This window comes from Trachemys scripta, chromosome 2, assembly GCF_013100865.1.
Source record: "Trachemys scripta elegans isolate TJP31775 chromosome 2, CAS_Tse_1.0, whole genome shotgun sequence".
Classification (NCBI taxonomy): domain Eukaryota; kingdom Metazoa; phylum Chordata; order Testudines; family Emydidae; genus Trachemys; species Trachemys scripta.
The window spans coordinates 252,228,818-252,252,009 of record NC_048299.1 but is presented as its reverse complement, the minus strand read 5'-3'; the positions used below and the strand labels follow the sequence as shown (position 1 = coordinate 252,252,009).

At 46.7% G+C, this 23,192-nt stretch overlaps 1 protein-coding gene across 2 annotated transcripts in view; it reads left to right on the top strand.

The window, feature by feature from the left end:
- Positions 1–23,192, top strand: part of SYBU (syntabulin) — a 70,611-nt gene that overhangs the window by 11,207 nt on the left and 36,212 nt on the right. For both annotated transcript variants that reach the window (XM_034763496.1, XM_034763495.1), the window contains exon 3: positions 15,808–16,005. In XM_034763496.1, coding sequence (XP_034619387.1) covers positions 15,808–16,005 — 198 coding nt within the window. The remainder of the gene's footprint in view (positions 1–15,807; positions 16,006–23,192) is intronic.

Sequence of the window (23,192 nt, the reverse complement as noted above, 5' to 3'; positions counted from 1 at the left end):
CCCACCAGCCAGATACTTGGGAAAGAATTCTCTGTAATAACCTAGCCCTCCCCATTTAGTGTCCTATCTCCAGCCATTGGGGATATTTGCTACTAGCAGTCAGATGGGCCACATGCCAGTGTAGGCAATCTCATCATACAATCCCCATCACAAACTTATCAAGGCAGTCTTGAAGCCATTTTAGTTTTTTTTTATTTCCCCTATAGCACCTCTTGGAAGGCTGTTTCAGAACTTCACTCCACTGACGGTTGGAAACTTTTGTCTAATTTCAAGCCTAAACTTGTTGTTGGCTAGTTTATATTCATTTGTTCTTGTGTCAACATTAGCGCTTAAATTAACTTAAATAAACTTAAACATTAGCGCTTAAACTTAAATAACTCCTCTCCCTCCCTGGTATTTATCCCTCTGATGTATTTATAGAGAGCAATCATGTCTCCCTTCAGCCTTCTTTTGGTTGGGCTAAACAAGCCAAACTCCTTGAGTCTCCACTCACGGGGTAGGGTTTCCATTCCTCTGATCATTCTAGTAGCCCTTCTCTGCACCTGCTCCAGTTTGAATTAATCTTTTTTTAAATGTGGGAGACCAGAAGTAAACACAGTATTCCAGATGAGTTCTCACCAGTGCTTTTATAACGGTAATAACACTTCCCTATCTCTATTGGAAATACCTTGCCTGATGCATCTAGGATCACATTAGTTTTTTTCACAGCCACATCACATTGGCAGCTCATAGTCATCCTGTGATCAACCAATACACCCAGGTCTTAGAATCATACAATCATAGAAGATTAGGGTTGGAAGAGACCTCAGGAGGTAATCTAGTCCAACCCCCTGCTCAAAGCACGACCAACACCAATTAAATCATTCTAGCCAGGGCTTTGTCAAGCCAGGCCTTAAAACCCTCTAAGGATGGAGATTCCACCACCTCCCTGGGTAACCCATTCCAGCACTTCACCACCATTCCAGGGAAATAGTGTTTCCTAATATCCAACCTAGACCTCCCCCACTGCAACTTGAGATCATTGCTCCTTTTTTTGTCATCTGCCACCACTGAGAACAGCTGAGCTCCATCCTCTTTGGCACCCTCCTTCAGGTAGTTGAAGGCTGCTATCAAATCCCCCCTCGCTCTTCTCTTCTGCAGACTAAACAAGCCCAGTTCCCTCAGCCTCTCCTCATAAGTCATGTGCCTTAACCCCCTGATCATTTTCGTTGCCCTCCCCTGGACTCTCTCCAATTTGTCCACATCCTTTCCATAGTGGGGGCCCCAAAACTGGACACAATACTCCAGATGTGGCCTCACTTCCCTCGATCTGCTGGCAGTGCTCCTACTAATGCAGCCCAATATGCCGTTAGCCTTCCTGGCAACAAGGGCACACTGCTGACTCATATCCAGCTTCTCATCCACTGTAATCCCCAGGTCCTTTTCTGCAGAACTGCTGCTTAGCCAGTCCGTCCCCAGCCTGTAGCAGTGCATGGGATTCTTCCGTCCTACGTGCAGGACTCTGCACTTCTCCTTGTTGAACCTCATCAAATTTCTTTTGGCCCAATCCTCCAATTTGTCTAGGTCACTCTGGACCCTATCCCTATCCTCCAGCATATTTACCTCTCTCCCCAGCTTAGTGTCATCCGCGAACTTGCTGAGGGTGCAATCCATCCCATCATCCAGATCATTAATAAAGATGTTGAACAAAACTGGCCCCAGGACTGACCCCTGGGGCACTCTGCTTGATACTGGCTGCCAACTAGACATCAAGCAGTTTATCATTTCCCATTGAGTCCGACAATCTAGCCAGTTTTCTATCCACCTTATAGTCCATTCATCCAATCCATACTTTTTTAACTTGCTGGCAAGAATACTGTGGGAGACCGTATCAAAAGCTTTGCTTAAAATCAAGATATATCACGTCCACTGCTTTGTTCTCCTCTGTCTCTTCCAACTGATACTTCCCCAGCTTATAGCAAAAATTGTTGATGTTAGTCCTTAAGTGCATGTCCTGGCACTTTGCACTATTAAATTTCATCACGTTTCTATTACTCCAGTTTTTAAGATCATCCAGCTCTTCTTGTATGATATTCTGGTTCTCCTCCATATTGGCAATACAGGCGAGTCTCATCTTAGGCGGGGGGGTTCCGTTCTGCGGTTAGCGCGTAAAGTGAAAACTGCATATAGTCAAAATTACATTGAGTTGAATGGCGGGTGGAATCACCCGCACTACAGGTACAGTATTAAAATTGTTATTTTTCTCTGTTTTTTTGTTTTTTGCCGACCGCGTAAAGCTGAAATCGCGTTAAAAGTTAAATGCGCGTAAGGTGCGACAGACCTGTACCTCACAACTTTGGGTCAGCCACAGATTTTATTAGCACAGTCCCATTTTTTTGTGCCAAGGTCATTCATAAAAATGTTAAATAAGACTGGTCCCAAGACTGATCCTTGAGGAACTCCACTAGTAACTTTCCTCCAGCTTGACAGTTCATCTTTCAGCATGATCCATTGTAGTCTCCCCTTTAACCAGTTCCCATGTCCACCTTAAATTTTCATATTAATCTCCATCTTCTCCAATTTAACTAATCATTTCCCATGTGGAACTGTATCAAATACTTTACTGAAATCCAGGTAGATTAGATTTGTAGCATTTCCTTTGTCTAAAAAGCTAGTTATCTTCTCAGAGAAAGATAGCGAGTTGGTCTGGCACGAGCTACCTTTTGTAAAACCATGTTGTGATTTATCCCAATTACCGCTTACCTCTATATCCTTAACTACTTTCTCTTTCAAAATTTGCAAACAAGGGGAGTTACTTATGGATTGAAGGCAATGTTTGGCCTAGAGTAACTAAATTCCATAGTCTGTTTAGTCTGTCTTTTTAATAGTGAGACAAGGTGGGTGAGGTAATACCTTTTATTGGACCAACCTGTGTTGGTGAAAGAGACAAGCTTTAACTCCACCCTCAGTGTCTTATAAAGTAGAAGGCAGAGTCATTTGCTGGAATTCCCAAAGAAGGCTTTAGGAGAGCCTCATTTTCCTTCTCTCTCTCACCAATAGAAGTTGGTCTGATAAAAGATATTACCTCATCCACCATGGCTCTCTAATATCCTGGGATCAACAGGGGTACAACTACACTGCAAACAGTTTTTAATAGCTAGTCAGTTGGGGGGCGGGGGAGACAACATCCTTTTTAATTTTTCATTTTCTGAATAGCTCATCTTTTTAATCAGCATTTTAATGCTGATGTTTTTTCTTCTCAATCTTTGTATTCATCTTTGTTTAAGACTCTTAACTTATTGACTTACGGGAAACAATGCAGAAATAGTTGGTTAGCTGAGACGTTTTAGCCTTAAGGAAGTAGATGTGTTTTAATAATCAGTTGTAGTAACGGGCTGTTTGCGCTAGAGGAGCTGTTTTATTTCAAATGCAAAGTACTCTTCTTGGCTTTTATTTTCACCTGCAATATCTCCTTGTTAATAAGTATACATAGTACTACTAGTCATCTAGGAGTTAGATGACAACCAGTGGTTATAACAGGTGCATCTTTGTTACTCATTTAGAAAATTCTGGCCAAGATTTTCAAAAACAGAGTTCAGAGCCTAAGTTTAGGCCTTTGTTTTTGAAAATCTTGGCCTCTATGTTCACTGTGTTTACACTGTAAATTTACTGTGCCTGCAGCAGAAAGTTCTCTATTATCATATCCTGTTCACATTACTCACATGCATAGTCCACTTTAGACTATTTTGCCGATTGGTCCAGTTATTGGTTGATACAGTACTTGAAGTGAGTTCAAGAATAGTGCTTGAGCGAGTAAAGCAAACAAGATTTAGCCATGCATATATACTTATTTAAATCAATTTGAAGAAGCTATACTTATTACTAGCTGCAAATAACTGAGTCTGAGGATCTGTACAGGTTTATAGAAGAGACATCTTCATTCACTGTATGCAGTTAACATGCTATACCTTCAGTCATGGCTGAAATAATTTCTCACTAGGACATTGAGGTAGCTTGTGTATTAGGAAAGCTATCCAGAATGGAGCATTGTTAAACTACATGCTTAACTGTATATTTCTGAGGAGAAAAAAAGAGAAAATTGGATCATTTTAATGGGTCAACAATGCAAAAACCAAATGTAAGGTTATTATAATTAGCTTCCTTGTATGTTACAATCCCCCTATCTTTATATCTATTTTCATCAGAAGGAATGTTTTGTTAGCATATTCCCCTGACTCGTAGTTTATATTTTCTTTTATTGACATTTATTACATCAGATAAATGTGTTTTAAATTGCCCCCACATTTGATATCAAAAGCATTTTCACAGTCCTTCTTTATTCCATTTGCTTGAACTGTATCATCTGAAGCTGTGCGAGTTTGTTTGTGTGACTCATTGCTGTAGATGCTCTACCTGGCATAGCTGTGTGGGACCCTTGAGCTTCATTTTCTAAATTCACAGGGCCAAATTCTGCTTTCATATACACACTTGTGGCTCTTATTCAAGGGCAGCATTTGGTCCTTTGTGTCCATTTTTCAGTGCTCTTTACTTGGAGAGTCTCCTGCTAGGGCATAGGAATGATTTGGGAATTTAGTTAGCTTACTGGTTAGTGTTTATATTTTTATGGAGAGAGGTTTTAAATGTGGAGGTTAAAAAAGCTTATATGTACGGAAGTGCAGACTCCTGCCTGCTTCTCTCTCTTTCTCTCTCTCTCCACTGTTGCCTCATACAAAATGACTGCCCTTGTACCACTGCACCGTACAACTGCTTGGGAAGCCAAGACATTTGACCTTCTGAATGTCCCTGTCACCTGCTCTACATATCAGTCAGCACTGTGAGCTCTAAAAGCCTGAGCTAGAGCCTACTGAAGTCAGTGGAAAGGTTCCTATTGACTTCAGTGCATTTTGGATTACGCCCTAAGAAACGAGCACCTAGCATCTTCCCCCTTCTGGAGTCCAGGTTTGTCCCCTCTGTGTATGACTTACCGGGAATTCAATGTTAAGAAGCGCTGTGTTTGTATCTTTCATTAAAAATACTTAATCCAAGATATTTTGTTTTAAAGTGGTTTTAATACAAATTTGTATTGCGTTAAATGGTGTCATGTGTATCAACAAGCATTGCAAAGTTTAAACAGAATAAGAGAACCTTGTCCTTAATCAGAAGCCCAAAATACTGCTGAATAAAAAGAACATGTTCCATTGTAGGAGATTCTGTGGTATTTTAATAACAAAATCTGTATGTCATATCTTGATCCTGATAAATTACACTCCCACTGACATCAATAGGAGTTCCACATATATAGAGACAGCAGAATATTAGGATTGAGAGATGTCATGCAAATCTTGGACCGTAACTTTGCCTTCATCCTCTACCACCACAACTCTCCCCGCCAAAACATTGGGTAGGAGTATGCAGTGATTCATAGCCACAAACTGGGATTTGGGTGACCCTAAAGCCAGTATGTAAAATATGAATACAAAAGGGGGTCAGGGCTCTGAGCTGGGGATACAGGCTCTGGGGTGGGGCTGGGGATGAGAGGTTTGGGGTGCAGGAGGGGCTCCGGGTTTGGGGGGGCTCAGGGCTGGGGTAGGGGATTGGGGCACCGGGCCCAGGGTGGTGTCGGAGCAAGTAGGCAGTAGCCTGCCTTAGCTAGGCAGCACTGCCGATGGGACTTTTAACGCCCGGTTGGCGGTGCTGACCAGAGCGATCCAGTGTCTGACATGTCGCGACCCAGTACTGGGTCACGACCTGAACTTTGAAAAACGCTGCTTTAGGGGAAGGCAATTCCTCTCTCCTCCTCCATACGAAATTGTACCATATAGCCAGTTGAGCATGGCTGTACATAGGATGTGCATATATGTGAGAGAGAATTTCTTCCTGATTTCCAGTGATCAGTTTATACCCTGAAGCTTTAAAGTCTGATTAACCATATATAGGTAAGATAGAAGACCTTCTAATGTTATCAGTAGTCATAGTAATACTACAACTGAGGTTGTACTTTATGCTTACACTTTTTTTAAGATTTGAATTTTAGCCAGTCCATGCAAATGTCACAACACTCTGAATAGTTTTCTTGCTGATCCAATTTGTCTGTAGGTTTTACATGACACTACTCCTGTAGTGACGTTTGAAAATTGGCAGGTGCATCATCAGATCTTAGGAGTAGTGATTAAAGGCAGTTTTGCAACAATAAAATCCAGTTGACATTCAAGGTGAAGATTAATTTACAAGATGGTCTTACAAGGGCGCTTCCAAAAGAATAAAATATAGATACAGCGAAGAAAACAATGAAAGCTATTCAATATATTTCAACATATGTGCTCTGGTGTGTATTTGATATTTTCTGTACTTGTAAAATAAAAGTAAATGATTCCTAAGCAGGAGGTCAACAGTGATACCATCTAAAGAGGGTTCTTCAAGCCCTCTCTCTGTGATAGCTTCCTAATACTCATATGTCTTCAAGAGAACTACCATATGAAGTGTTCCACCTGGGCCTGAGTTTTCTTACTCAGGCAAAATTCCCATTGAGTTACGAAACTGAGTCCTTAGCTGACCATAATGCAAACTACATTAATATTTTCTCTGCAGTAGTTAATGGTAAATTCCATTTTGGATTTATATGCTTCAGTTATTTAATTAACAGCTTTAGGAACGGGCTCCTTGCCTTCCTGTCCTGTTTCTAGGTAGTTCAAATATTTCACAACCTCTCTCTTTCCCAAAATGGCCAACAGCATTTAAAGGAAGACCTTAAATGGTCTACATGACATTTTTAAAGATTGTTTTGAAAGAAACTCTGTATTGGCAGTAAATGCTTTTAAGGACTTATCCTTTTATAAACCTGAGTATATGTGTGGGATGAAAGTTGGCTACACTAGTGTGACATGCTGCCAAGCTTCACTCTTTCTAGTGGAGTAAACATGCTATTGAGATTTGTTTAGTGCTCTGCTTTGTAGGAAATTTAGCTGAAATATTGTTTTTAAAGCTAATTTTTTTTAGATTTCCGTAGCAGTCATGAGAGAGGGATGAAGAACAGTGATGGGTGATCTTGTTTGGAATGTGCAAATGTGCACCCCATCCAGTGTTTTTCCTTCCTCTTCCATTTTTTTAATGAGCTGGTCAGCTGCAAACTGATTAGCAGAGGTACATTCTCAACTCACAGCTGAGGTTATCTTGCCCCGTGTGATAGACAGTACTGCTGCATGTGCAGCTGCTACTTTTGGCGATACTGAACATTTTGATCCTGTAGAAGACACTGCATTGAAAGGTACATCTGATACAGCTAAGGAAAAAATGTCTCTTTGGCAGCATGAACTAGATCCAGAAAATGTTTACAGGTTCACTTTTTCCATACTAATGATTAAATTACAAGTTCACATAGAAGCCTTAGGTGTATAGCTTGTTAAAATAACAAACAGTAACAGGAAAGAGGAGTACAATAAAACCATTCATTTTCTGCAGATGAAGTTAAAACTCTGACTCAGTTGTTGAAGTGTCTAAAGGTCAGAAATGATATGACTAGAGAAGACTTATTGTTATTAGTGCCAAGTTCACTTTGTTCCCTTGATAAGTGTCATATCACAATGCAAGCTGTGGCGCTTAATCAAATTAATTATAATGGGCCGTGAAAGCAGTACATTATCAGTGGCCATATTAACTGTCCGCTGATCAAAACGTGCATTTTCTATGTATTTTCTTTTGCTAATCGGCTTTCTTATCTCCTACATTTGTTGGTTTTGCACATTTGTTGCTTTTGTTTTTAATGCTTTAATTCAGAGTTGTGGGTAGGAGTCTTTTGTTTGTTTTAAACTAAAACACCTTCACAGGATTTCATCAGCTCCTGAGATACTTTAAAGTAGAGTTTCTCCCTGGTATTTAAAATACTTTGTGCCTAAACTGTATTCTAAATATAGTGTTAAGGTTTAGTAACTTTTGGAATGCTTCGGAAGAGAGGGTGTTTCTAGAAATAGCGAAATTTGTTGCTTAAACAGAATTCAAGAATTCACTCAGCAGAACCAATCCATGTCCAGTAGATAAACTGTGCATACTCTTTCCGTGTTTATGTGGTAAAAAAACGGTGAGTCCTGCTGACTAATTCACAGAAGAAAATTAGTATTGATCTTGAGAAAATTGCCTTCTATTTTCCTCTACATATTGAATTTGATCATGAGATTTATATGAATTAGTAAAATAAAGAACAAGATAATATAATGTAAGGAAGAACCTTGTGTTAGCAGGGCATTGGACTGAAAGGTTTAATAGATCTTTTAACTGTCTCATTATCTTATGAGGAACTGAGACTAATTGGGGGGTAGGAAAAAGGTACCCGCAAAATTGCCAAAAGGAGACAAAAAAATTCAGTATGGAATTTAATTTATCTGCAGCAATCAAAGGTATTAGCTAATGAAGTTTGCAATATGGTCAGTCTCTCAGGCCTGGTCTACACTAGGAGGTTATGTCGAATTTAGCAGCGTTAAATTGAATTAACCCTGCACCCATCCACACAACGAAGCTATTTAGTTCGACATAGAGGTCTCTTAAATTCGATTTCTGTACTCCTCCCCAACGAGGGGAGTAGCGCTAAATTCGACATGGCCATGTCGAATTAGGGTAGGTGTGGATGGAAATCGATGCTAATAGCTCCAGGAGCTATCCCACAGTGCACTACTCTGTTGACGCTCTGGACAGCAGTCCGAGCTTGGATGCTCTGACCAGCCACACAGGAAAAGCCCCGGGAAAATTTGAATTCCTTTTCCTGTCTGGCCAGTTTGAATCTCATTTCCTATTTGGACATCGTGGCGAGCTCAGCAGCACTGGCAACGATGCAGAGTTCTCCAGCAGAGGTGACCATGCAATCTCAGAATAGAAAGAGGGCCCCAGCATGGACTGATCGGGAAGTCTTGGATCTGATTGCTGTGTGGGGCGATGAGTCCGTGCTTTCAGAGCTGCGATCGAAAAGACGGAATGCAAAGATCTACGAGAAGATCTCAAAAGCCATGACAGAGAGAGGGTACAGCTGGGATGCAACACAGTGCTGCGTGAAAATCAAGGAGCTGAGACAAGCGTACCAGAAGACCAAAGAGTCAAACAGACGCTCCGGATCCCAGCCCCAGACATGCCGTTTCTACGAGGCACTGCATTCCATTCTAGGTGCGGCCGCCACCACTACCCCACCACTGACCGTGGTCTTTGAGGATTGGATATTGTCGACGGCCGCTTCCTCGGAGATATTAGCGGACGGGGAAGATGAGGAAGGTGAGGAGGAGGACGAGGCAGTCGACAGCGCTTACAACGCTGATTTCCCAGACAGCCAGGATCTTTTCATCACCCTCACAGAGATCCCCTACCAACCGTCACCAGGCGTTAACCCAGACCCTGAATCAGGGGAAGGATCAGTCGGTAAGTGTTTTAAACATGTAAACATTTATTTTGAGCAGAACAGGAATATTAACAGTGGGTTTTTCATGATTTGTTTGCCCTAGGCGCTTAATGTTTTAGTCCTTGGCAGTGCAACTACTGCAAAAGAATCTAACAATGTCCGGTTTATCATGATTAGTTTGCCCTAGGCACTCTACTTTTTAGTCCTTGGCAGTGCAGCTACTAGAAAAGAAGGTCTATATGTCCGGGGATAGAGCTGAAATCCTCATGGGACATCTCCACGAAGCTCTCCTGCAGGTAATTGGAAAGCCTTTGCATGAGGTTCCTGGGGAGAGCGGCCTTATTGTGTCCTCCGTGGTAGGAAACTTTTCCTCACCAGGCTATCATCAAGTACTCTGGGATCATTGCCTTGCAGAGCATGGTGGCATACGGCCCTGGTTTTTGCTGGCTTTCACACAGCATGCGTTCTTTCTCGGTCTCAGAAATTCTCAGCAGAGTGATGTCGCTCATGGTGACCTGCTTAGAATTAGGGGAATGTTAGTATTGGGACTGCTTGCCTGTTCCTTTACAGAACTGTCACCGGTGGTTTACAGCCACGCAGTGGAGGCGGGAGAGGGGCAGCATACAGGGATCTTTGCCGGGGACAGCTGTGAGGGGGTGGGACAGGGGCAGAGTTCATGCTTGCCGGATTGCCGGCAGCAGGAACTGGCTAACGATAGGAGCATTGCTTTGAACGTGAAAGGAAGGCACTGCTATAATTTAAGTTTTAAGCAGCCAAAAGTCTACTGCTTACCATGTCAGCCTGCTACCCGAATTCCGCTGTCCTGTCCTGCTTGTCTGATCTCCACTGCAAGACCTCAGGCACTGAATGCGAAGTCCGAAAATTCGACCTTGTCCTGAGTGCGCATGTGATAGGTGCTGTGCATGGTCTTGTTCACAGAGAAAGACTATGTTCATTGTTCACAAAAAATTATCTTTGTGAGGAATTCACTCCCTTTTTCCCATCCCACAGCTGCGACTGTCTCCCGACCTACCCTGGCATCCCCCTCGCAGAGGCTGGCGCAGATTAGGCAGAGAAAGAAAAGGACACGGGACGACATGTTCTCAGAACTTATGGGCTGCTCCCAAGCCGATGCGGCCCAGCAGACCCAGTGGAGGGAGAACATGTCGCAATACCAGCGAACACACAGCGAACGGGAGGAGAGGTGGCGGCAGGAAGACCAGCAGGCGACTCAAACGCTGCTTGGACTAATGAGGGAGCAAACGGACACGCTCCGGCACCTTGTGGATGTTCTGCAGGACCGGAGGCAGGAGGACAGAGCCCCGCTGCAGTCTATCTCTAACTGCCCTCCCCCGCCACAAACTCCCATACCCCCCTCACCCAAAGTCCCAAGAAGGAGGGGCAGCAGGGGCCGTGAAAACTGTCACTCCACCCCTGCAGACTGCTCAAGTACCAGAAGGCTCTCATTCCCAAAAATTTGATAAATCCTTTCCTTCCCGCCTCACCCAAGCCCTCGTCCCAGTTTCATCCCCTAACTGTGTAGTTGCTAATAAAAGATACGTTTCTGTTAATTACTGTTTCCATCATGTTCTTTTAGGGGAGAGTGTGTTTGAAGGGGGAAAGAGGGTTGGTTATTGGAGAGGACAGTCACCTTTACCAGGGTACAGACACGGGGCAGGTTCAGCAGAAGGTCACACACACATTGCAGTCACTAGGCACCCTGGTCAGTCTGGGAGGTGGTTTTCATGTTCTGTGGGGGGGAGGGAGGGGCCATGTGACGTTGTGGCAGGGGAGGGCGGATAGAGATCTTATGCAGCGGTCCTTATCCTGGATCACAGAGCCACGCAGCAGGGGATCTGTAACCGTCCTTCTCCCTCCACAAAGTCAAATAGCCCCCACACACAGAGTCCCGAAAAGGAGGGATGGCAGGCTCCGTTGAAACAACCAGTCCACCACTGCGGACCACTCTAGGAGCAGGAGCCTGTCATTCCTTGAGTTTAGAAGCGTTCTTTCCATCACTACGCACGCTCCCCACCACAGTCTGCGTCCCAGTTTCAACACTTTACCGCGAAATCCGTAATAAAGAAAATGGTGTTCATTAACAAAGTTCCATTTCTTTTATTTTTAAATGTGTGTTGGAATGGGGGGGATGGGGTGAACGGGGTATGTAGCTGGAGAGGATAGTCAACAGTAAGTGGGTAAAGAAATGGGGGCAGATTCAGCTTCTGTTTAAACAAACTTAATAGTCACAGGTTACCCTGCTCACTGAGGAACCTAGCTTTCAAAGCCTCCCGGATGCACAGCGTGTCCCGCTGGGCTCTTCTAATTGCATGGCTGGCTGGCTGGGCGTAATCAGTGGCCACGCTATTCACTTCAACCTCCCACCCTGCCATAAAGGTCTCCCCCTTGCTCTCACAGAGATTGTGGAGCACACAGCAAGCTGCAATAACAATGGGGATATTGGTTTCGCTGAGATCAGAGTGAGTCAGTAAGCTTCTCCATCTCCCCTTGAGACGTCCAAAAGCACACTCCACCACCATTCTGCACTTGCTCAGACGGTAGTTGAAGAGTTCATTTTCAGTGTCCAGGGCGCCTGTATAGGGCTTCATGAGCCAGGGCATTAGCGGGTAGGCTGGGTCCCCGAGGATCACTATAGGCATCTCCACATCCCCAACAGTTATTTTCTGGTCCGGGAAGTAAATACCTTCCTGCAGCAGTCTAAACAGACCAGAGTTCCTGAAAACACGAGCGTCATGAACCTTGCCCGGCCATCCTACGCTGATGTTTGTAAAACGTCCCCTATGGTCCACCAGTGCTTGCAGCACCATTGAAAAGTAGTCCTTTCGGTTAATGTACTGGCTGGCCTGGTGGTCCGGTCCCAGGATAGGGATGTGAGTTCCATCTATAGCCCCACCGCAGTTTTGGAATCCCATCGCGGCGAAGCCATCTATGATGACCTGGATGTTTCCAAGGGTCACTACCTTTGACAGCAGTAGCTCAACAATTGCGTTGGCTACTTGTATCACAGCAACCCCCACGGTAGATTTGCCGACGCCAAAGTGATTCGTGACTGACCGGTAGCTGTCTGGCGTTGCAAGCTTCCAGAGGGCTATGGCCACTCGCTTCTGGACAGTCAGGGCTGCTTGCATCCGGGTGTCCTTGTGCTTCAGGGCAGGGGACAGCAACTCACAAAGTTCCAGGAAAGTTCCCTTATGCATCTGAAAGTTTCGCAGCCACTGTGATTCATCCCAGACCTGCAGCACTATGCGGTCCCACCAGTCCGTGCTTGTTTCCCGGGCCCAGAATCGCCGTTCCACAAGATCAACATGACCCAGTGCCACCATGATGTCCACGGTGCGGGGTCCCGTGCTTTGTGAGAGGTCTGTGCCACTCTCAGACTTCATGTCCTCACCACGCTGCCGTAGCCTCCTCGCCCGATTTCTCAGCATCTGCCTCTGGAAAAGGTGGATGATAAGGTGCGAGGTGTTGACAACGGCCATAACTGCAGCGATGGTCGCAGCGGGCTCCATGCTCGCAGTGCTGTGGCGTCCGCGCTGTCACTCACCAGAAAAGTGCGTGAACTGATTGCCCGCCGGCACTTTCAGGGAGGGAGGGCGGGAGTGACGGTTGGATGACGACAGTTACCTAAAACCACCCTCGACACATTTTTTTCCCCAGCAGGCATTGGGCGCTCGACCCAGAATTCCAATGGGCAGCGGCGACTGTGGGAACTGTGGGATAGCTGCCCACAGTGCACCACTTCCAATGTCGATGCTTGACCCGTTAGTGTGGACTCACAAAGTCAAATTACTGTCCTTAGTGTGGATACACACGTTTGACTTTGTAATATCGATTCCACATATTCAATTTAAGTACAATCGAACTACTCTCGTAGTGTAGACATACCCTTAGTTAACTTGGAATAGACTGTTTGCAAACACTCTTCACCTGTGGGCCTTGCAGGTAATTCACAAAGTAGGTATGGTTGTCCTCCTGACTCAGCAACATTGCAAGAAGCAGGCAAAGCCCCCCAGAACTAACTCGGACTGGCCACTGTTACTTTTGGGCTAGATTGTTATATGTCTTACTCAGCTGCGCAGGGAGTATGGAGAAATAGGCCCTTTCTTACTTCCCTGTTTGGCAATGTAAAGGGCTGGTTGTTCCAGCCAGACTGAGAAGAGCAAAAACAGCTTATCTGAGACTCACTCTTGCAAGCAAGTGGGTGGAAAGGGTTAGAGAGTGCACTCATTGGCCAGGGTGACTGACCAGGCACATAAGGGGAATAAGATGCTTCACAAAAAAGATGTAATAACTTTACTCCCCTCCCAAAACAAAGTGGGAGCAAGAGAGGAATTAGGATTAATAACCATTCTCTGGTCTGATTCTAGGTTAGCTCTGTGCTGCCCCTTACTCTCAGTCAGACTGCAACATTATACATTCTAGCCCTTTCTTTACACCCCTCTTCTCTGGGTAGACATGTTTTTCAGCCTGGTCCCCATGCAGAGCTTATTGCAGATGCAGACCTGAATTATAGACATGACAATGAGTAAACTGCAGTGTAACAGTGGTTACAGAAATGTGATTGTATACTTAGTTAAGGTATAGGTACATCTGGGTGTGTCACATTATAGAGTATGGAGGGGAATTTTATTCATGAAGACAATACAAGATGAATACACAGTGCAAATGAATAGTGAAAGACACTGGGTTTATCTTACCCTTGGAAAGAACAAATAAGTGACTCAATTCTCTGGGACATGGGATATTTATGACCTTAAAGTGACATCATGGTTCGGGTTTTTTTTTAATATAATATATATTATAATTTAAACAAATAAGTCACTTATTGTGGGCATCACAAAAGAGGTGAGTATTCAGGAGGCATTCAAATAACAGTAGAAAGGATTTTTTTCTTAAATATGTTGACTTTCTGGATACTTTTTTACGATGACTTGTATTTCAGTGCCAGTAGTTTTATTGTATTGGTACAACTTTGAATAAACCACCATTTCTGAATCTCCAAGAGATGAAAGCTAATACTTATGCACACTAATGCTGGTTTACCCAGAAGTACTGTTCATATCATGCAGCAGTTTTAGTGCCAGGTATCATACAGCCACTTTCTGAAAATGAAAAATGAGGGGGTGGGATAGCTCAGTGGTTTGAGCATTGGCCTGCTAAAACCAGGGTTGTGAGCTCAATCCTTGAGGGGACAATTTAGGGATCTGGGGAAAAAATCTGTCAGGGATAGTGCTTGGTCCTGCTGTGAAGGTAGGGGACTGGACTCAATGACCTGTCAAGGTCCTTTCCAGTTCTATGAGATAGGTATATCTCCATATAATAACAAAAGTTGCTTTAAAAGAAAAATATTTCATGTTGAGGCATGTTTATTGTTTTCAGTAAAATGATAATTACATTTCTGAATTTCATGCATATAGAGTGTACATTGCAACAATCTAATGAATGAATATTCTGGATCAGTTTGCTTATCATATTGTAGCTATTTATAGGATAATAAAATACTAGAGTTGCTCAGTAAAAAAACCAGAAAAATACCAAAACAAAACAAATACTTCAGTTTTAATTATCCATCACAGAGACAAAAATGCCCAACCAAAATCTTTAAGCAACCCTAGATGCATTGTACAATGTAGTAAATAATTAAAATTAACAAATACATTATATTATCTGCAGTGATGTTTTGCTGTAGACAAGTGTACGTCGAAGATCCAAATAAATGAGTCGTCCAAAGTATTTGGTATGTGCATTGAATTGCATTCTAGCAAAGCGTGTTAAGGCCTTAGTCTAATAAAGCATACAATAATATTGTATAGTCAGTAGGACATACTGTCATCAAAACGGGTATGTGTTGATAGTGCACTCTCAGTTTGGCCAGCTGTAATCACACAGCTTATGCCTTTGGACTTGAAGGCCCTTCCGTAGTAATGGTATGAAGGATCTGTGGGGAAAAAGCTGCCCCATTCTCAGTCTTGGCCCATAGTTACATACATACATATGGGAGGTGCACAGTCAGAAATTGGCTATATATGTCACACGCACACAAATCAATTCTTATTTTAACACATTTCTTAATTTGTATACTTCATGTTATAATATTCCATTACCATGCTGAGTAAGAGGAGGTTAATCTTGGCTCCAGGTTTTCAAAAGTTGTCTCTGATTTTGTACCTTCACAGAATTATGGAAACAAATATTTACAGTGGCATTTTATAACACTTAGGTATCCAAGAACCATCTTGCACCCACAAAATGTTGTGTTCAATTGTTGGGTGCAGAAACACAGGAACAAAATGGGCCTTATCTTTGTGCACAGGTTGTGTGTTTTAGAGAACTCTGTTTCTGATTTGTGTGTAATATAGTCCAAAAGTTTTCTGCCATCTTCATTTTACTTATTAGTTAACAAATCTTGTGTTCATTTTTTGTGTTTTCAGATGACACTGGCTGCCCTAGTAGCCAATCAGTATCTCCCGTTAAGACTCCTTCTGATGCTGGAAACAGTCCAATCAGTTTTTGTACTGGCAGTGATGGAGACTATACCAAAAAGAAATGTAATGCTGGAACGGTGGGGGAAGGAAACCCACAGTCTGCGCGATATAAGAAGGAAACAAAGGCAAACCCTGTAAAACCAGGTAAGTGCATTTTAGATCATTTCATTTTATTAATTTCTCTTCAATGTATACAATATATTTTAAGAGTTCTCATCAGGCAGCACAGAGGATTTTGTTTATGTAGCTGGTGAACCAAAAAACAACTGGGCCCTTTATATATGATTAACTGCAAGATTTGAACAGCAGTAAGTAGTGGATCTTTTTAGTGACAACATAATAATTTGAGACCTTGATATAATTTGTCTAAGACCAGATGTGATGTGAAATGTGCTGAAATGCAAATTTTTCTGTGTAGAAGAATTTGCACATATTTTTGTTTGTCTTCCTATGTGACATCCCTATAAATCATTCTGGGACTGGGATAGAAGGAGCTTTGCTTAACTTCTTTAAACACATGTTTTTTTCCGTATCAAGCCTCTTTAAGCCAGATTTTTAAAGGTATTTCAGCATCTAAAGATGCAGATAGAAACCTAGGGGGATTTTCAAAAGTGCCTACGTGCCTAACTCCCATTGTTTTAAAAAATTCAGCTAGGCACCTATCTGTATGTTTAGGTGCCTAAATACCTTTAAATATCTTTCCCTTTGCTCATAAGTGCACCCTCAAATGTGTGCATCTGGGTGGGTGTGATTTTAATGAGAGCTCTTTGTGTGAATCCAAGAGGGTAATTTGGCTACTACTGTTTTCAGACACTAACTTTAACTTAATAAAATGTGAAATAATAGATTTAATAAATGTAAACATCATTGGACCACATGGTCCTTGGTGTGAGGATTATGTGAGATCCCAAGTAAGGGAAATTGGGGAATGGAGAATGTTATGCAACACTACTGTTTACCTCCTTTTTAAATGGCTTTTGTGTGTTTGCCTTTTCAAAGGGCTTGTTTCTTCTTCGAGTGCTTGCTCATATCCATTCCATTAGGTGTGCGCGCGCCGCATGCACGATCGTCGGAAGATTTTCTACCCTAGCAACACCGGCGGGTCGGCTGTGGAGCCCCCTAGAGTGGCGCCTTCATGGCGCTGAATATATACCCCAGCCGACCCGGCGCCCCCTCAGTTCCTTCTTACCGCCCCTGACGGTCGTTGGAACTGTGGAGCGTGGCATAGCTGTCCTCCACTCTCCCTAGCTTAGTTTGTTGTTCGCAGTTGTAGTTATAGTTATAGTTCTAGTGTTTGTAGTAAAATAGTTAAGTAGTTTCAAAGTTGTTATAGTTGTTATAATAGTCCAGGGGACTAAGGGGGTCGTCTCCCCCTTTCTCCCCCGGCCGCGGGCCCGGGCTCATGCCCAAAGCTCCCGGCTTCAAGCAGTGCGCCTCCTGCGCTAAACCTATGCCCACGAGCGACCCGCACGACTCCTGTCTGAAGTGCCAGGGAGAGTCCCACCAAACAGATAAGTGCAAGATCTGTAAGGCCTTCAGACCAAGGACCAAGAAAGAGCGGGACTTTCGGCTCCGGCAACTCCTGATGGAGGCGGCACTTACCCCGGACACTCCCTCTACGAGCCAGGCCCCGGCGCCTAGCGCCTTGGTGCGCAGTGCCCCAGCAGCACCGGCAATGCCAACAGCGCGGGTGGTGTCGGACAAACCTCCCCGGCACCGGACCTCGTCGGCACCGCTGTCGACGCCGGTCATTATCCCCGGGGCATAAAAAAGCCCATAAGACGGGGACCTCTGTGCCGAAGACGCCGGCTCCCCCAGTGCCGGGGGTAGAGCCGAGTGCGCCGGTGGAGCACTGTCGACTCCGGCACCGAGGCCGTTGAGTCCGGTGCAGATAGCGTCTCCACCGAGACCGGCGGTAATACAACTCCCGTCGACTCCGGAGACCTTCGTGGCGGCGAGAGACTTGATAGCTCTCACGGAACCGGCACCGCCTCAACCACTGGCACCGACGGCACCGTTGACTCGCCCGGTCCAGTCAAGGGGGAAACCTGCCTTGATGCGCCCTCCATCACAAGGGCTGGAACCTCGGCACCGGTCCAGGTCCAGAAGCAGGTCCCCACGCCGCTCGCAGTCCCGGCACCGAATATCACCTCGGCACCGGTCGTACTCGCGGCCAAGATCTTCGTCGCGGCACCGTTCTACGTCTCGGCACCGCTATGATCGTCGGCACCGATCAACGTCGAGACGTAGTTCTCGGCACCGCTACGGTAGACGTTCGACGTCGAGAGGCCGCTCCCGGCACCGGGCATACTCCAGGTCCTCGTCGAGGTCCAGATCCGGCTCCCGGCACCGACGAGGTCATCGGCACCGATCGCGGTCCCGGCACCGTTCGCCGGCACCGCGCAGAGATAGATCATCTCCGGACCGGTACCGTGCGGCACCGCAGCCCACGGGGATCGTTTCGTCTCTCTCGGCACCGCCATGGCCGTCAAGATCGGTGTCTCGCTCCTCGGAGGACCTGTCGAGATCGGCATACCCCCCTCAAGGGCAAGCCGAGGAACGGAACTTGGGCCATTGGCAGGAGATGGCAGAGGACCACTCTCATGGACCATCTCACTGGTCGTTTTGGACCCCGTGGGCGTACCACCAGGAGCAAGGGGCTCCAATACCATCGACCTCTCGCTCGGGTCACTCGGTTAGAAGGGCCCCAGAATCCACCATCTCTCGGCCTCCGCCAGGAGGCATGGAGGCTTCCGTGTCCACGCCACCTGACACCATAGACCCAAGTACAGGTGATGCTCCGGCCCAAGAGCAGGGGGATCAGGACCCCCCCTTGGATCCAGTACCACCGGAGGCATCTTCCTCCTCCTCTCCGGATGAGGCAGTGGCGGGCACTTCATGTACAGGTCCCCCCCCGATAGATCTTCGGGCTCACCAGGATCTCCTGCGTAGGATGGCCCGTAATATGGACATGCAGGCGGAGGAGATAGTGGAAGTGCAGGACCCTATCGTGAACATCCTCGGAGCGGATGCCCCATCGAGGGTGGCGTTCCCCTGATCCGCACGATACAAACCAATGCGGATACGATATGGCAAACTCCTGCCTCTATCCCACCCACAGCGAGAGGGGTGGAAAGGAAATACTTTGTCCCGTCTAAGGACTACGGGTACTTGTATACCCACCCCCAACCGTGTTCACTGGTGGTGGCATCAGTGAACGCACGAGAGCGCCACGGCCAGCAGGCTGCAGCGCCTAAATCAAAAGAGGCTAAGCGGCTCGATTTGTTTGGCCGTAAGGTTTACTCAGCCGGAGGGCTGCAACTTAGAGCGGCGAACCAACAGGCGCTACTGAGCCGCTACAATTTTAACTCCTGGAACTCTATGGGGAAGTTAAAGGAGTTGATTCCCCAAGAGTCCAGGGAAGAGTTTGGAGCCATGGTAGAGGAGGGTAAGAAGGTGGCTCGGACCTCCTTGCAGGCCTCCTTGGACATAGCGGACTCGGCTGCGAGGACCCTGGCTTCGGGTATCGCTATGTGGAGGATCTTCTGGCTTCAAGTTTCGGGTTTGCCTCCGGAGCTGCAGCAAACCCTACAGGATCTGCCCTTTGAGGGACATGGATTGTTCTCGGACAAGACGGACTCTCGCCTGCAGAGCCTCAAGGACTCGAGAACAATCATGCGCTCCCTGGGGATGCATGTTGTGGGCCCTCAGCGCAGACCATTTAGGCCGCAGCCTCAGCGCTTCTACCCCCCCCGCCTCGTCAGAGACAGGACTCGGCCCGGAGGCGAGGGCGAGGTGGTAGAAGAAGGTGGACCGGCCCTCAACCCGGCCAGAACCAGGGGCCACCTAGACCACCTTCAGGCCCCAGGCAGAACTTTTGATGGTGTGAGGACGGCACCCCAGTCATCCCCCAGGATCCAGCCCCCTCCTTTCAGGATCGTCTCTCCCACTTCCACCGTGCTTGGTCCCTTATAACTTCGGACCGTTGGGTCCTCCGCACGGTGGAGAGGGGATACGCTATCCAGTTTTCTTCTATCCCCCCCTCCCACCCCCCTTCCCCGTCTCTCTTCAGGGACCCTTCTCACGAGCAACTTCTTATACAGGAGGTTTCTACGCTCCTGGCCATGGGGGCCATAGAGGAGGTTCCGATAGAGTTAAGGGGCAGGGGATTTTATTCCCGTTACTTCCTGATCCCCAAGTCCAAAGGAGGTCTGCGGCCCATCTTGGACTTGCGCGGACTCAACAAATTCGTAGTAAAGTTGAAGTTCCGCATGGTCTCTTTGGGGGCCATTATCCCTTCCCTCGATCCTGGAGACTGGTTCGCCGCCCTCGACATGAAAGACGCATACTTTCACATCTCAATTTACCCACCTCACAGACGCTTCCTGCGATTCATGGTAAACACGGTGCACTACCAATTTGCAGTCCTTCCCTTCGGCCTATCCTCGGCCCCAAGAGTGTTCACGAAATGTATGGCTGTCGTGGCAGCGTACCTTCGTCGGCAAGGGATACAGGTGTTCCCGTACCTAGATGACTGGCTGGTGCGTGGTCGCACCAAGGAGCAAGTTCAAGCTCACGTCCACAGAATAGTGCACACATTCAACGAGTTGGGCATCCTACTCAACAAGGACAAATCCACTCTAGAACCTACCCAGAGAATAGATTTCATCGGCGCAGTTCTAGATTCCAGACGTGCACAAGCCATCCTGCCAGACAACCGATTTGGCACCATCACGAGCCTCATTCAAGGGCTACAGGCCTTCCCAACTACCACGGTGAGGTCGTGCCTTACCCTGCTGGGTCACATGGCTTCCTGCACGTACGTAACCAGGCATGCCAGACTTCGGCTTCGCCCACTCCAGACCTGGGTGTCATCGATATACCGTCCACATCGGGACAGCCTGAACATGGTGGTCACGGTCCTGAACTCGGTCCTGGCCTCCCTCACCTGGTGGCTAGATCACAGTGTGGTCTGCGAGGGGATGCCATTTCACGCTCCACAACCGTCTCTGCACCTGGTCACAGACGCTTCATCTCTGGGTTGGGGCGCCCATCTCAACGAACACCATACCCAGGGACTGTGGACTGCACCCCAGTTAGCCCTGCATATCAATGTTCGGGAACTGATGGCGGTACGCCTGGCGTGCCAAGCATTCCTCAATCTCCTACGTGGCCGTTGTGTGTTAGTTCTCATCGACAACACCACGGCCATGTTTTACATCAACAAGCAAGGAGGAGCACGTTTGTCAATTCTATGCCAAGAGGCCATTCGCCTGTGGGACTTTTGCATCGCCCACTCAATCCACTTCACGGCATCGTTCCTCCCTGGAGTCCAGAACACTCTAGCGGACCGACTCAGCAGGTCCTTCCAGACGCACGAGTGGTCTATCCGTCCGGACATCATACATTCCATCTTCCGGAGGTGGGGGTTTCCCCAGATAGACCTGTTTGCATCTCGAGACAACAGGAAGTGCCACGTGTTCTGCTCCCTACAAGGTCGAGCTCCGGGCTCCCTCTCGGATGCGTTTCTCCTTCCCTGGAAAGACCACCTGTTTTATGCCTTCCCTCCGTTTCCTCTGGTCCACAAGGTACTGCTCAAATAGTGCAGAGACCAGGCACAGGTAATTCTGATCGCTCCAGCGTGGCCGAGACAACATTGGTACACCACACTGTTGGAACTCTCGGTTCAGACACCGATCCCGCTTCCATTATGTCCGGACCTCATTTCTCAGGACCACGGTCGGCTGCGTCACCCCGACCTGCAATCACTCCACCTCACAGCGTGGCTGCTCCATGGTTTACCCAGGCAGAGCGGCAATGCTCGCACTCTGTCCAACAGATTCTACTGAGCAGTAGAAAACCCTCAACACGGACCACGTACCTGGCCAAGTGGAAACGGTTCTCCTGTTGGTGCGAACAACGAGCCACGTCCCCGTTACAGGCACCTATTCGTCTCATATTGGAATATCTCCTCTCCCTAAAACAGCAAGGGTTGGCGATATCTTCAATCAGAGTTCACCTGGCTGCTATATCAGCCTTTCACCCAGGGGAACTCGCGTCCTCGGTATTCTCTAACCCGATGGTCGTTAGATTCCTCAAGGGCTTAGACCGGACGTACCCACAACAGCGTCAGCCCGTCCCGACGTGGGACCTTAATCTGGTTCTCTCCAAACTCACAGGTCCTCCATTCGAACCACTAGCCACCTGTTCACTTTTGTACCTATCCTGGAAGACAGCCTTCCTCATAGCCATCACCTCAGCAAGGCGCGTTTCTGAACTCAGGGCGCTTACATCCGAGCCCCCTTATACAGTTTTCCATAAGGATAAAGTGCAGCTTCGTCCACATCCTGCCTTTCTCCCTAAGGTGGTTTCTCCATTTCATATCAACCAGGACATATTTCTCCCGGTCTTTTATCCCAAACCACATGCCACTCGCCAGGATCAACGTTTGCATTCCCTGGACGTACGAAGGGCCCTGGCCTTCTATATTGACCGCACAAAGCACTTTAGAAAGACGACGCAACTCTTCGTTGCAGTGGCCGACCGAATGAAAGGCTCACCGGTCTCCTCACAACGCCTATCCTCCTGGATTACGTCTTGCATACGGACTTGCTATGACCTGGCAGGTGTCTCAGCACCGCACCTCACCGCCCACTCCACGAGGGCCCAAGCCTCCTCGACTGCTTTCCTGGCACATGTTCCGATACAGGACATTTGTAGAGCGGCGGTTTGGTCATCAGTCCACACGTTTACAGCTCACTATGCACTAGTGCAGCAGTCCAGGGACGATGCTGCATTCGGGTCAGCGGTTTTGCACACAGCAATGTCTCACTCCGACCCCACCACCTAAGTTGGGCTTGGGAGTCACCTAATGGAATGGATATGAGCAAGCACTCGAAGAAGAAAAGATGGTTACTCACCGTTGTAACTGTTGTTCTTCGAGATGTGTTGCTCATATCCATTCCAAACCCGCCCCCCGTCCCCACTGTCGGAGTAGCCGGCAAGAAGGAACTGAGGGGGTGCCGGGTCGGCTGGGGTATATATTCAGCGCCATGAAGGCGCCACTCTAGGGGGCTCCACAGCCGACCCGCCGGTGTTGCTAGGGTAGAAAATCTTCCGATGATCGTGCACGCGGCGCGCGCACACCTAATGGAATGGATATGAGCAACACATCTCGAAGAACAACAGTTACAACGGTGAGTAACCGTCTTTTTCTTCATTTTTTCCAATGTGGAGTTGAGAGTTAAACATAAATGTTAGTATGAGTTTTTTACCGAACGGTGAAATGTTTTAGCAGTAGTATTACACTCTAATAAGTGAAGTTGATGATT